Genomic DNA, 15,779 nt, shown 5'->3' with positions numbered 1-15,779 from the left:
AGTTAAGAAATTATTAGATGATTAAAAGTCAGTTCCTCTGCTTGAAAGTTGGCATGCAAAGCTTTGAGGGAAAATATATAGGCCTACCTCTGAATGCCATCTAATAGGATTTGTTGATAAAGAAGCAACTCTGAAGTCCATCGGTTTCCATTTAAAAAGCCCTAGATGCTTTTTTATGATCTGCCATGAGAAATTACATTACTGTGCATGTGTATATTATTTGTCTGTATATAATTTATGCTCTCACTTTTGGATAAAGGTTAAAATAATTTATGGTTTCTATTTGAATCATCTGCACTCCCTGTGCCTTCACTGTTGCTGTCCTCAATATTTTGTGACTTCCCATTTGCTACATTCTTCTTATCTACCGGAAAGAAAATAGGTGTTATTTGTTTGGTTCCCAGTGCTTGTTTAAAAAGTGAGTTTCTCTGCCTAAAGGTTGGCATCAAGAGTATTGAGGGAAAATATCAACCTATGAATATCTTATAGTAGGACCTGTTGATAGGAAAAACAAATGAAGTCCATCAGCCCAATATCCAACAGAAACATCTCAAGATGCTCCTTTAAAAAGATGTTTTTATAACATTTTATGATCTGATGTGGGAAATTACATTCCTGTGCATGTGTATATTATTTGTCTGTAATTTATGCTCTCACCTTTGGATGAAGATTAAAATTATTTATGGTTTCCATTTTAATCATCTGCACTCCCTGCATCTTCACTGTTGCTGTCTGTCCTCAATATTTTGTGACTTACCTTCATTTTTTTTTTTTTTTTTTGGATACTTATCTTTTTCCTATTTTCCACATTCTTCTTGTCTACCGGAAAAAAAAGAGGTGTTATTTGTTTAGTTACCAGTGCTTGTTTAAAAAGTGAGTTTCTCTGCATAAAGGTTGGCGTCAAGAGGGAAAATATCTACCTGTAAATATCTTAGAGTAGGATTTGTTGATTTATTGATCAGCCCAATATCCATCAGAAACATCTCAAGACGTTCCTTTAAAAATATGTTTTTAGAAAATTTTCTGATCTAACCTGGGAAATTACATTCCTGCACATGTTTTGTACTGAAGTTTGATCTGTATGTTATCTCACCTTCAGATCAGAGGTTAAAATGATTCAAGTTTTCCATTTGAATCCTCTGCACTACTGTGTCCTCCTCACTGTTGTTGTCTGTCCTCAATATTATGACACCTTCAATTTTTTTTTGTGTGTGTGTGTGTGTGTGTGTGGATGCTTTCCTTCTTTTTCTCCATTTGTCACATTCTTCTTATATACTGGCTAAAATATTAGGGGTTATTTGTTTGGATCCCATTCTGTGGGCCTTGTTTAAAAGTGAGCTTACATCAAGAGTACTGAAAGAAAATATATACCTATAAATATCTTAAAGGGTTAGCTAACCCAAAAATGAAAATAATGTCATTTATTACTCACCCTCATGCCGTTCCACACCCGTAAGACCTTTGCTCATCTTCGGAATACAAATTAAGATATTTTTGTTGAAATCCGATGGCTCAGTGAGGCCTGCATAGCCAGCAATGACATTTCCTCTCTCAAGATCCATTAATGTACTAAAAACATATTTAAATCAGTTCATGTGAGTACAGTGGTTCAATATTAATATTATAAAGCGACGAGAATATTTTTGGTGCGCCAAAAAAACAAAATAACGACTTATATAGTGATGGTCGATTTCAAAACACTGCTTTATTAAGCTTCGGAGCGTTATGAATCTTTTGTGTCGAATCATGATTCGGATCGCGTGTCAAACTGCCAAACTGCTGAAATCACGTGACTTTGGCGCTCCGAACCGCTGATTCGACACAAAAGATTCATAACACTCCGAAGCTTCATGGAGCAGTGTTTTGAAATCAGCCATCACTATATAAGACGTGATTTAGTTTTTTTTTGGCGCACCAAAAATATTCTCGTCGCTTTATAATATTAATATTGAACCACTGTACTCACATGAACTGATTTAAATATGTTTTTAGTACATTAATGGATCTTGAGAGAGGAAATTTGCTGGCTGGCTATGCAGGCCTCACTGAGCCATCGGATTTCAAGAAAAATATCTTAATTTGTGTTCCGAAGATTAACAAAGGTCTTACGGGTGTGGAACGGCATGAGGGTGAGTAATAAATGACATTATTTTCATCTTTGGGTGAACTAACCCTTTAAGGTGATGATACACGGGGCAACTTTTTGAGCAATGTTACCGAGCGATGTTGCTTATGCACTTTCCCATTGAGAATGGGCAACAAATTTCGATCTAAAGTATCCAGATAGAAATTTGTTGCCCATTCTCAATGGGAAAGTGCCCAAACAACATCGCTTTGTAACAATGCCTAGCAACATTGCTCAATAAGTTGCCCGTGTATCATCACCTTTAGAGTAGGATTTGTTGATGCATGTATCAGTTGCCCATGTCCATCAAAAACAGCTCCAGATGCTCCTTTATGTGCAGCTGAATTGTATTTTTCTGATCTGCAAAATAAAATAACCAATTTAGATACATTTTCTATTAACAGATGCTCTATGCTAGCTGTAGATTAAGTCATTTTTTGTGTATAATACAGAGCAAACTCCAGTAAACACAAAGAACATGGTCATGTTCACTTTCTCCACCTGGGATGCAGCCTAACAAATCAAGAGTATTAATGTACAATATTAGCTACATTCACAATATTGTTTTTTAGGCCTGCTGCTCAAGTTATGTTTCCTGTCCTACTTTGAAAAAAATACTATACAGACTAATAGTCGCAAACTGACCATAAACATAACATACATCGTAGTAACAATTCATTTACAAACATATAAAAACGAATCCAGATACAAATCGGTGAAATCAGACGTTCAAATCGGAGAGAAGATTCGGTATAAATCTTCACTCGTTCAGACCTGTGGAATGCAATAAAGGATTATAAAAAAGGATATTCCGAGCACGAGAGTGACTCGCTGTGCTTGTTGGCCTCTAGAACAGCAGCTCAAGCTTTCTACCTGAAATACCACGGACATACTATATATTCTCAAGTGACGTCATAATAAATTAGAACGCTGTATCCAAGCAACCGAGACACAAGGAGCTGGATGCTTGAAACAGAATTAAAAATAGCTAACTAGATAAAGTAACTTTTATTATTATTTTATTAACCTTTATTATTAATATTAATGTCAATTCATTTTGTAATATTGTTTTAGTGTTCGTTTTTTTGCTAGGTCGACTATCTTTTAGCAGAAGTTTAATATAATTTGCAAGTAAAATAAAAGAATATTAACTAAAATCAATAGTTTGTGCCCATGTGATCATTTATTTGATATAAACGGGATAATGTGTATCCATGCATAGGCCTATCCCTGTACAAGTAAATGTCACCAAAAGACTATTTCTAAAAAGCTGTGGAAGTTTTGATTGTTGTTCTGAGCTGGCTTTACACCTGAACTGCTACAAAACCTAAACAACTTTTTTTTTGTTCCAAATAAAAGAATGATTGTGTGTTACTACTGCATTGGTTCATTATTTTTGTTTTGAAATTATATTTTAAAGGAGAAGTCTTCAACTGAGTAGCATGTGATTTACATATGTTTACATATTTATTACATGACTCTGGTGCCAACTTAGGCTATCTGTGAGGGATCCTGTTGGCAGAGTTTAGAAGCAAGGACTGATGTAACCAGTGGTGGAAGAAGTACACAAATCAAGTACTTGAGTAAAAGTACAGATACATACATATAATAAAATATTACTCAAGTGAAAGTATTTAAGGCTCCTTTTCAATTTTACTTGAGTGAAAGTACAAAAGTTGATTTTTAATGTACTTAAGTAAAAAAAGTACCGTTTATTTTGTAATTTCATATAGGCCACTTATATAATTTAATTTTATATTATATATTTGATATAATCCTATTGCTCAAAATAATTATGAATGATTATGAATTGTCAAATAGCCAGCACTAGTCAGTATGGAAGGAAGATTAGTGGATGCAGATACATAATATGTGTGTGTTTACAAACAATATAAAAACAGACATAGGGCTAAATGCATAACATTTGCTACAGCAGCGGGGAAAATGAACGTGCATGCGTTATTTTAATTTGTGTTAGAGTTGCATGATTCTGGATAAAATGAGAATCAAGATTTTTTTCTTTCAAATAGAGATCATAATTCTCTCACGATTCTGAACAGACAACTAAACAAAATAACATACTTATTTACTAGAGGACAATATATTAATTGCTGCAGTCTATTTAAAAATAATTAATTTAATGGAATTATTTAAAAAATGATTTTGAATGAATGATTCAATGACTCATAACTACTTCACTAGTTTCATTAATGGATGAATCAATGTTTTTGAACAAATCTTTTCAATGAATCATTCAATGTCAAATACATTTTAACAGTCACTTGTCGCCTCCTAGTGTCGTAACGATGTAATCTATACAACCGTTTTTTGAAGCACCAAGTCATCTGTTTGAATCGAGATCGCGATCTGTAGACACTGTGGACGTGTCGCATTAAAGCATTTCAGTGGGCTTAAACAGATCGCCCTTTACAACAGATTTAGTTCACAAACTACTGACAGTTGTGACCTAAATATGATTTTCAGTTACAATAATTAATCCTAAAATTCAGCATTAGTAGGCTGACTTACTTTTCACCATCAGTCGTGCGCGCACTCTGAAGATCCCCCAGTTCTTGGCTAATTTTCAGTCATATTTGTAAATTCAGTTCACTGGAGACTCGCTCTGAATGGATCATTGAATCAGTGATTGTTGACTCGAGAACAGTCCAACTCGCGAATGAATTGTTGATGTGATTTGTGAACCGATTTAACAGGATGATTGAAAAGAATCAGTTCGCGCACGAATCGGACACCGCTTTTGCGTCTCTATCCATGTGACGATTTCTTAATTTTAAAATAATGAGTAACGATATGTTTTATGAAATGTAGTGGAGTAAAAAGTACGATCTTATGCTTTGGAATGTAGTGAAGTAAAAGTTGCTCAAAATGAAAATACTCGAGTAAAGTACAGATACTTGAAAAATGTACTTAAGTACAGTAACGAATTAAAAATGCTTCGTTACTGTACACCACTGGGTGTAACGGATGTAGGCCGGTAAGAGCTGTGTGTGTAAACCTCACTCCCCTGATCTCAAGAGGCGCTCTAGCAACTGACGCTAAAGACTGCGGTCTTTAACCTCCTGGTTAGAGTGCCCGACTTCCATGCCGGCGGACCTGGGTTTGAGTCCCGCTTAGAGCGGGTGGTTCAAACAGGAGGGGTTACACTGGTATTTCTTGTAGTGTAGGTGTGTCATTTCATTTCATTGTATTTTTTTATGTTATGTACCTTTCTCAAATCTTGTTTGAATGTTATCCAAAATTTACCATGTTTACCGGCATGACAGGAGCTAAAAAAAAAAAAAAAGGTATACTTTATCTCCATACAGAGGAGGTTAGAAAGTGACACTATTGAGGGTACACTTTCAGGACATTTATTTTGGTTAAGTTGGTTAGTTGTGTGCTTTGCTATAAATGTCATCAATATTATGTAACACATGGTTATGTCAAAATGAACCCAGAACTTTCAAGTAATATGGCAAGAAAGTGTTATTTGATAAGAAAAAACATGACAAACAAGAGTTCATTTGATACATAAACGTGCAACATTACTCTTTAGTATAAACAGCATTTTAATGTTTTTTTTTTTGTCCTTAGTTCTCCAGTATGAACAGTATTAACATATGAACATCATTTACACAAAGGCAATTTACAGTGAACAATACTCAATATTTGACTCTGTCAGTGCAACTGTTGTTTGTACAACCTCTAAATAAGCTGTTGTTAACATTTGTACCAAACTGTGAAAATATGCAGCTTCTAGTGTAATAGTACAATAGAATAACAGAAAAATGGTTCTTGTAGCAGCATGAGTAGAGTTTTTTGGATAAAATAATTTATACATAGTATCAACAGTGTTAAGAACAGTTCATCAAGTAGTTGTGATTTGTGAAGATCACCTGATACTGTTTGTGGATTCAAGTTAGTGAACCGACTCGACAAGCTGTTAATTACTGCACAAACAGTCACTCTTGAGGACCAGCGACTGCTGTTTAAACTGTAAAAAATTTCCACGCAAAGTAGTACAGACTGCTGGCAAAACAAAATGTTAAAACCATTTATGTTATATCCCTTTATAGAATATTATGGATGTCAGTAAAGCAAAAAGCTCAGGGTGAAGATCTTGCTAAAAGTGTTCAGGTTAGTCTTGTGTTGTTTACTGGTGTTGTTTATGAGAGAGCGCCTGCTGAAGCGTGATCTCCAGTCTCTGCTGAAGAGCGTCCAGACGCAGGTCCAGATGTTCCTTTAATCTTCTCTCCATCTCATCCATTCTCTTCTCTACAACCGTCTCCAGAATCTTCTCAAACCCTACACAGCACATATGACCCTCCCTGTAATACAAAAAAACAAACAAACAGTGAGTAGACAAACTAAATGGTACATTAAATACATCACTCAAGTGTCTTGAGTGTCCAGGTTAGTAATTTGCATAAAACACACCCAAACCATGTGTATATTTATATATTTAAAGGGGTCCTTGATTATGATTTAACTTTTTTAACTTTAGTTAGTGTAATGTTGCTGTATGAGCATAAACAACATCTGCAAAGTTACGATGCTCAGAATTCAATGAAAAGGGAGATATTTTCTTTTACAAAAATCACTTTTTAAGGACTACAACAAATGGCTGGTAGGGACTACAATGAGCTTCTTCCTGGGCTGGTGACATCACAAACCCCCAAATTTAAATAAACCCTGCCCTCGTGAACACGCAACAAATGGGGTGAGGCCATGTTGGGCTGCTTTAGAGAAGAGGAAGAGGTGTTGTAGTAGAGTGTTGTTACTATTTTATGCCGGACTGTTTCACAAACGAGGGTCAATTCAACACTGGATTTGCACAAAAGATTAACAGGACGGCACATGCTAGTTGATGAGTTGAATCAACTCCACAGCAACTACATAAATTTATCCACCAACCGTTCAGAAACATCCAGTTGCATTCTAAAAGTTGTAACTATAGACCTGTACTGGGCGGATTTTTCAGTCCTGCTCCCGCCCGCTCCTGCAGAATTTTGTCCCGCTCCCGCAAAAAAAAAAAAAAAAATGTTATATTGTCCCGCTCCCGCCCGCAAAATCCCGCATAAAAGTAGCTTATATAGATTTTTGTCCGTACATCCATGAAATATTAAGTTATGTGTCACCACAACATCCCAGCATAAATGCTTCCGATAAAATATTTGTTATTAAAGCATCAACATTCACAAACCACAGTTAGTTTTAACCGAAAAGCAAGCTGTTGCGTGCATGGTTTGGTATGGCAGAATGCGCGCAAAGAGCGCTCCCTTTATAATGATTAAAAAGCTGAAATCTCAGTTCATCGCGATCTCACAAAGCTCTGTTATAACACAATGAATATATGAACAATGAATCTTTCATAATGTTTACACTTTGTGTGTTATAATAATAGGATTCATGAGCGCGCAAATTTCTGGATTCTAACATAAACACCTGATTGTGTTGCGTCTCCATTGTGTCTCAGAAATCAACAGATATGTCTGTGATTGGCTACACTGCAAACACAAGTTATAAATAGAATCTCGCATATGCTTGCGACTGTAAATTGTTTTTATTTTATTTTTATTTGATGTTAAATCATCAAAATCAACAACATGTATGTTAGACCCTATACCAACTAAGCTACTGAAAGAGATGCTTCCAGAGGTCATAGATCCTCTTCTTAATATCGTTAATTCATTTTTATCACTAGGATACGTACCAAAAACTGTTAAGCTGGCTATTATTAAACCACTTATTAAAAAACCACAACATGATCCTAGAGAATTAGTCAATTACAGGCCGATCTCAAATCTTTCTTTTCTGTCAAAAATACTAGAAAAGGCAGTTTCATCACAACTATGTTCCTTTTTAGAAAGAAATGGTATCTGCGAGGAATTCCAGTCAGGATTTAGACCGTACCATAGTACTGAGGCTGCTCTCATTAGAGTTACAAATGATTTGCTCTTCTCATCAGATCGTGGTTGTATCTCTCTATTAGTGTTACTGGATCTTAGTGCTGCATTTGACACTATCGATCACAACATTCTTTTAAATAGACTCGAAAATTATGTTGGCATTAGTGGAACTGCATTGGCATGGTTCAAATCATACTTATCTGACCGTTATGAGTTTGTAAACGAAGAGATATCATATTGATCACAAGTTCAATATGGAGTACCGCAAGGCTCAGTACTAGGACCGTTGCTTTTCACTCTGTACATGCTACCCTTGGGAGATATCATTAGGAAGCATGGCGTAAGTTTTCACTGTTACGCTGATGATACTCAGGTCTATATTTCTTCACGCCCTGACGAAACTTACCAATTCACGAAATTAACGGAATGCATAGCTGATATAAAAAATTGGATGACCAGTAATTTCCTACTACTAAATTCAGAAAAAACAGAGATTCTAATTATTGGACCAAAAACTTCTGCACATAATAACCTAGAATACTGTCTAACACTTGATGGCTGCTCTGTTAAGTCTTCGTCGTCAGTTAGAAACCTGGGTGTGCTCTTTGATACCAATCTTTCATTTGAAAGCAACATTTCTAGCATTTGTAAAACCGCATTCTTCCATCTTAAAAATATATCTAAACTACAACATACGCTCTCAAAGACAAATGCAGAACAGTTAGTTCATGCGTTCATGACCTCAAGGCTAGATTACTGTAACGCTTTCCTGGGTGGTTGCCCTGCTCGCTTGATAAACAAACTACAGCTGGTCCAAAATGCAGCAGCTAGAGTTCTAACTAGAACCAGGAAGTATGACCATATTAGCCCAGTTCTGTCAACACTGCATTGGCTCCCTGTTAAACATCATATAGATTTGAAAATCTTGCTAATTACTTACAAAGCACTAAATGGTTTAGTTCCCCAGTACCTGAGCGAGCTCTTAACGCATCATAGTCCTTTACGTCTATTGCGATCTCAGAATTCAGGTCAGTTGATAATTCCTAGAATATCAAAATCAACCGCAGGCGGTAGATCCTTCTCCTATTTGGCACCTAAACTCTGGAACAATCTTCCTAGCATTGTTCGGGAAGCAGACACACTCTGTCAGTTTAAATCTAGACTAAAAACGCATCTCTTTAACCTGGCATACACAACACATTATCAATTTATGTTTTCAAATCCGTTAAAGGATTGTTAGGCAGCATAAATTAGGTCAGCCTGAACCGGTAACACACTTCCTATAACACCAGATGTACTCGTTACATCAGAAGAAGAATGGCATCTACGCTAATATTAGTCTCTCTGTTTGTCCCGAGGTTTACCGTAGTCAGCCTTGACACGACGACAACGCAGCCCTGAAGTGTCAGCAGAGATTGAGTCAACTAGATCATCCACTGTGAAGGCCTCATCGACACAACAGCCAGTGGCACAGATTCTCAACAAACTGCCCATACCGGCGTGATGAATATGATCCTCAACTGGATGGAACTGGAATAAATACTTTAACTGTTGCGATCCCAATCGGACTTATGATAGCTGCCTGAATCATAATCATGCACTGTTCGCTGTTGGCCAGAGGAGAACTGGCCCCCCGACTAAGCCTGGTTTCTCCCAAGGTTTTTTTCTCCATTTTAATACCGGTTTGCCACCTGATGTCACCTGTTGGAGTTTGGGTTCCTTGCCGCCGTCGCCTTTGGCTTGCTTTGTTGGGGACACTTGACATTTGATATTCAACAATGTCTTGATCTACCTGCATCGACACCATTGTATGCGAACTGAACTGAGCTGGATGATGACATTACTGTTTACTCCAGTGCTGATATAGATAAATTAACTAAATTAATAACTATTGATCCTTACAACGGAATAAATCAATACTGAATTTACTTAAGATGGACAATGACACCATTTTCTTTAAGAGCTGCTGTACAGCCAAAATTATATACCAGTTATCACTGTAAAGCTGCTTTGACACAATCTGCATTGTAAAAAGCACTAGATAAATAAAGGTGACTTGACTTGGCCTAGTTGTTCTTGTTGCTTTTTTGCAATATATGAATACAAATTTATTAGTTTTTAGATATTTTATGTTTAAATATTTCTATTTTGCGGGAGTCCCGCAAATCATTTGATTCTCTAGCAACCCGCACACGAGTAGTGTCTCACCGCCCATCAAATCTTGTCCCATGCTGCACTCTGTTGCGTTGGATCCCGTGGTAGTGCAGGTCTCTATTTGTAACTTCTTCCTCATTCTCTCCATCAGTGTCCGACTCCAGTTTGAAGAATGTAAGGCTGAACACCGTTACTGACAATCGTCATTTTGGCTGCGTAAGATTCGCCACCTTTGTTGTTGAGCAACCGAAGCGCCAGCTGTTAAAGCTCCGCCCTCTTCTGGAAAGCGGCCGGGAGCAGCAGCTCATTTGCATTTTAAAGGACACACAAAAACGGCGTGTTTTTGCTCACACCCAAATAGGGGCTAGTTGGTCTTACTTTTTTTTTTTTTTTTTTTTTAATTTAGAGTACATTTTAGAACAAAAGTTATTAATGAATCATGATTTGTTCGTGAAAGCGTTTGTACGCAGACTTCACACACAAATTTGTGCATGCATACGGTTAGTGAATGAGACCCATTGTTCACTGATAATGTTCCTTTCCAGCAAAGCTCTTAAAATAGAGCACTCTGGATTCTGTTAAACAACTTCTTTTGTGTTAGAAATAATCTAATACGGTTTCCAAAAAGTCTTGAGGGACATATTTAAATTTTGGGGTCAACTACTCCTTTATTCTAAACAGCCCTCATGTGTTTATCGGTGCTATTATTCATATTAGTACTCGCACTGTCACCACGATGAGCTGGTTCCCACAACCAAACATTTGAGTGGCTTCAACAACTGTGGTAATTGAACCTCTGTTTACTGAAAACCACACATGACTCACACTTACCGTTCTCCATTCTTCTTTCTCTCTGGAGATGTGGCTTCCTCCAGACGGAGCTGTGTGACCTGACCGCATACGCTCTGCAGCATTGGAAGCAGGTCTGGGTTGATCGTGCCGGTTTCAGAGCTCAACAGGGCAGACATGGCACCGGGCATCTGGTTGCTGGTAGACAGAAGCTGCTCGAGGCCAGATGGTGGATTTGGGCCTGACTCCGCCCCTGTGGCATTGGAAGCCCCACCTCCTCTTGACAGACAGCCCAAAGCTCCACCTCCCATGAGCAGAGGAATGAATCCATTCAGCATGTCTGATTTATTCTGGACACGACACACACAAAGAGTGATTGTTCAGTTATGATGAAACTGTGTGCTGGCTATTTTTTTCTTCTTCTTCCTCTTTCAAAGAAACTATTCTTCAAAAAACTCTTTAATTGTTTAAAAAAAGGGAGGTGACAAAATATGTATTATGCTGATAAAATGCAAAACTAAAAATACCAAATATATAAAAGAGTATATGACAGAACATATTTGAAATATACAGTAATAAATTTTACTTATCAAATTATACTTTAACTACTTTAACTATACTTTAACTATACTCTTATGCTCACAAAGGCTGCAATTATTTGATGAAAATACAAATATATAAAATATAAAAATAGTAATAATGTGAAATATTACAATTTAAAATAAATGTTTTCTATTTTAATATATTTTAACATTTTTTGTGGAAACTTTCATACACTAGGTATCAGCAAATAAGACGCATTCAATTGATCAAAAGTGACACTAAATACATTTATAATGTTACAAAAGATTTCTATTTCAAATAAATACAGTTATTTTGAACTATTTATTAAAGAAAAGCAAAGACTGTTGAGCAGCATATCATCGTATTACATTGATTATTGAAGGATCATGTGACTGAGGACTGGATTAATGATGCTGAAAATTCAGCTGTGACATCACAGGAATAAATTACATTTTACAATATATTTAAATAGAAAACAGTTATTTTAAATTGTAATATTTCACAGGAATATATGGTGGTAAAGCATGATGAAGACATTGTCTAGGGCTGAGGCAACAATGTTGTTCATATATATAATTTATAGAGAGTAAAAATAAAGCCAGCCCTCCAATAGGAGTGGGCAAAAAAGTCAGACACTGACAGACTGTTACAAGAATCGCCTACATGAATTGTTTCATGTCCAATGGGCAAAATTTGCTGAATAGCAGAATATACTAAACAAAAATGGCAGTGGGAACGGGACTTATCCACGCAAACCTCACCACCACAATATTTGCGTGCTGCTGATATGTGTTTGCCAAGTTGATATGGGTGATTGAGATTCATTCCACAATTGAAAATGTGTGCACAGTATGTAATACATTTACCATGTTAAAAAGACCAGAGCAGTGGTGAATATGCTGTAATAAGAAGCTGGATCCAGACCTTTTGCTGGCACTGCACCAGCTCCATGAGGTTCTGTGCTCCTGGTGAAAGGGTGGTGCCCATCTCCTTCATCATAGTCTGCACACGCTGAAGGTCTATGCCTGGGTCTACACTCGGGCCACCTTGTCTGTCCTTGAGCGTCTCCAGTCCAACACCCACATGGGTGATAGCCACAGAGGAGCGGCCACCAAGAGAAAGCAGCTGTACGGAAACACCACACGTGATGCTGAGCCAACAGACATCAGTTTGAGTGTTTGTGATGAGAGCGTAGAGTTTATTTCCAGCTTTTCTTACCTTCACCTCACAGGATGCAGCAGGGCTTTCCAGCACAAGATGATTCCTATAGAAATGCCTCTTATCTTCAGAACTGACAGAAAACAGAACAATCAGCAATAGTCTTTTAAAATATTAGGCTAGGTTCATTAGTTAAACATTAGTTAATGTATTAACTAACATGAACTAACTATGAGCAATACATTTGTTACAGTATTTACAAATCTTCGTTAACATTAGTTAATGAAAATACAGTTTGTTCATGTTAGTTCACAGTGCATTAACTAATGTTAACAAGATTTTAATAATGTAGTAGTAAATGTTGAAATTAATAAAGATTAATAAATGCTGTAGAAGTGCAGTTCATTATTAGTTCATGTTAACTAATGATAACTAATGAACCTTATTGTAAAGTGTTACCATTATATTTGACAAGTTTGTCAAAAGGTTATTTAAAAAAATGTATTAATGAATTTTGTGCTAATAAATGACCCGTTTTAATTTTTCTGGACTTCAATTTAATGGTTAAATTAAATGTTAGTGACAAAAAAGAATGTCTAATAAATTGAAATCATGAAACACAATTTAACAATAAAAGTTTAACAAAAATACATTTTAGCACCCTATGAAATGTTTTATTTTTCCCAAATTCTGTTTTCCAGTTTAATTTTTCTGAATTCCATTTTAATAGTTTAATAAATGTTTAATAATGAAAAAGTTAAACTTTCTAATGTATTACTTTATTATCATCATCATCATCATCATCTTTCCGCAAAATGCATGCAGTTTTGTTTTTTAACTGCTAGAGTGCCAAAAGGTACATAGTGTAACTTTAAATTCAAGCAAAATATTTTTTTCCCCTGTAGTAAGTCCCTTAAAGTGAGTATAAAACAAAAATACCCATCATTGTGTGATCTTTGAACTTCCTCTCCACGGCAGGTGCCACAGTATTCTCCAGACAGTGAGTACACTTCAATAGTGCGGGCTTCGCTGACAACCTGAAGACTGCTGATCACTGCTGAAGAGCTGGGTGAACACAGAAGTGTGACGACACATGGCGAGCCCTCCTCAGCTCTCTCCAGACTGACAGCTTCACACCTGGGAAAAATGTATGTGCACATATATTAATAACAAGTCACCTGATACTTTAGGATTTTTAGATTAATATGACAAGACCACATGATAAGTTGCAGTTTAATGAAGATTATTTTATTGTAAAATTTAATAACTCAATATCTTTTTTAATATTAAGCATTATTATTAATATTTACGTTAATGATACTCTTCTCTTGTGGGATTTGAAAGTACAACCACTCAGTTAATTTCAAGTAGGGCTCTATAAAATCCATTTTATTTTTTTCCAAATTCAATTTTTTCTTTTTAATTTTTTTTTTTTTTTTTTTTTGGATTCCATTTTAATTTTTCTGGACTTTCAATGGTTAAATTAAATGTTAGTAACAAAAAAAGAATGTCTAATTAATTAATTTAACAAAAGTTTAACAAAAATACATTTTAGTGCCGTACGAAATACGTTTTATTTTTTTCTCGAAGTCCATTTTATTTTTCTCAAATTCTGTTTTCCATTTTAATTTTTCTGAATTCAATTTTAATAGTTTAATAAATGTTCAATAATAAAAAAGTCAAACGTTCTAATTTATTACTTTATTATTATTATTTTTCTACAATTATAGTGTTCTATGAAATGTTTTATTTTGTTACGTTGTGTGCTTTAATTTTTCTGTATTTATAATTTAATTAAAAAAAATTTTAAAAAAAAGGAGGTAATCAAATGAACGCATAAAACGTTAACAACGTATTTAATCTTTTAATCACATAAAAAATTAAACCAAAAAATGCTGCACAACAGAGGTATACTGTTAAAATTAAAACAGAAGAAAATTGTAGTTAATAATTGTATTATCATTACTTTGAGAGGTACATTCTACTAGCCACCAGCAGCCAATGAAATGGACTCACCTGTCATGGTCAAACCTGCAGTCATCGTTTGGGCTGTTCTCCTGGGTTGTGATGAGAATGTCAGACAGCTGCTTCTGTGATGAGCACAGCCATGAGCTGCGTGCAGAGATCACACTATCTTTACTCGAGTACATCCTCATAAAATATCTTTATTTCCAGCCAAAAAAGCATCCACACACCAGCCAAAATGTGCGCTGGATTAAACCGCTTGTTCCCACACAGTCAAGATCACAACCATTATACTGTACACTGAAATCTAATTTCAGTTATGTCACTGCATAGACTGCTGTGTGAGGGGTTAAAAACATATTAGCTAGTCAAGTTCAAAACAAAAACACTCCATACTCGCACTGCTCGAACGATTATCCGTTTAATAAAAGCAATATCACAGTATTTAAACAAACAGCGCTCAATCTAACAATGTCCATTCACGTCAACAACTTCACATGCTAAACATTCAGCGACGACTACTGCTCAAGGACCCACAGAGACACCCAATCATACGCCTGAGTAAAATACTAACGAATTATCTACGGAATTCTGTCACTCGTCTCATATTACACTTTTGAGAGAAAAAAAAAAAAAAAAAAAAAAATATATATATATATATATAGCTTCATTTAACAATAAAATACTATGATGACTGGACAATCTGAAGCTCTCATAGAAATAGAATAAGTAGAACAACAGTTAAAATGACCCGTTTCTTATGGACAGGGTGATGCTTCTACTAAATATTTAAGTGTACTAATAAATATTTAAGTGTATTTTTTTTTTTTTGTCCAGACCACAGTAAAGGTGATAAGACATCTCTTGCTGAAAAAGATAATTGATGAAACAGATCTTTGTTGGTGAATGAGTGAAAAGTTATTATTTGAAGTGGTGTTTTACCCTGTTGAAAATTCAATAATAAAAATAATTAAAAAAAAGAAAGATCGGAAAGGTTGATTACAATTTTACATTTGTACAGGACATAAATAAATATGCAGCTCAAAGAAAGATTGGGCTTTATTAACCGCCGAGCGCCCCCTGGAGGAATAAACAGTTTGTGTCTCATAAATAGT

At 35.6% G+C, this 15,779-nt stretch overlaps 1 protein-coding gene across 1 annotated transcript; it reads right to left on the bottom strand.

The window, feature by feature from the left end:
- Nucleotides 1–5,676: 5,676 nt before the first annotated feature.
- On the bottom strand, nucleotides 5,677–15,191 carry c12h10orf88 (chromosome 12 C10orf88 homolog). The gene is made up of 6 exons (XM_051915347.1): nucleotides 14,716–15,191; nucleotides 13,639–13,836; nucleotides 12,760–12,832; nucleotides 12,466–12,666; nucleotides 11,020–11,327; nucleotides 5,677–6,453 (listed from the first exon to the last, which is right to left on the bottom strand). The coding sequence occupies exons 1-6, from the start codon at nucleotides 14,853–14,855 to the stop codon at nucleotides 6,279–6,281; spliced, it is 1,095 nt and encodes a 364-aa protein (XP_051771307.1). The 5' UTR covers nucleotides 14,856–15,191; the 3' UTR covers nucleotides 5,677–6,278.
- Between the last annotated feature and the right edge of the window lie 588 nt (nucleotides 15,192–15,779).

This window comes from Ctenopharyngodon idella, chromosome 12, assembly GCF_019924925.1.
Source record: "Ctenopharyngodon idella isolate HZGC_01 chromosome 12, HZGC01, whole genome shotgun sequence".
In the NCBI taxonomy this organism is placed as follows: Eukaryota; Metazoa; Chordata; class Actinopteri; order Cypriniformes; family Xenocyprididae; genus Ctenopharyngodon; species Ctenopharyngodon idella.
The sequence above is the reverse complement of the archived record's forward strand: the minus strand, read 5'-3'. Positions and strand labels throughout refer to the sequence as shown.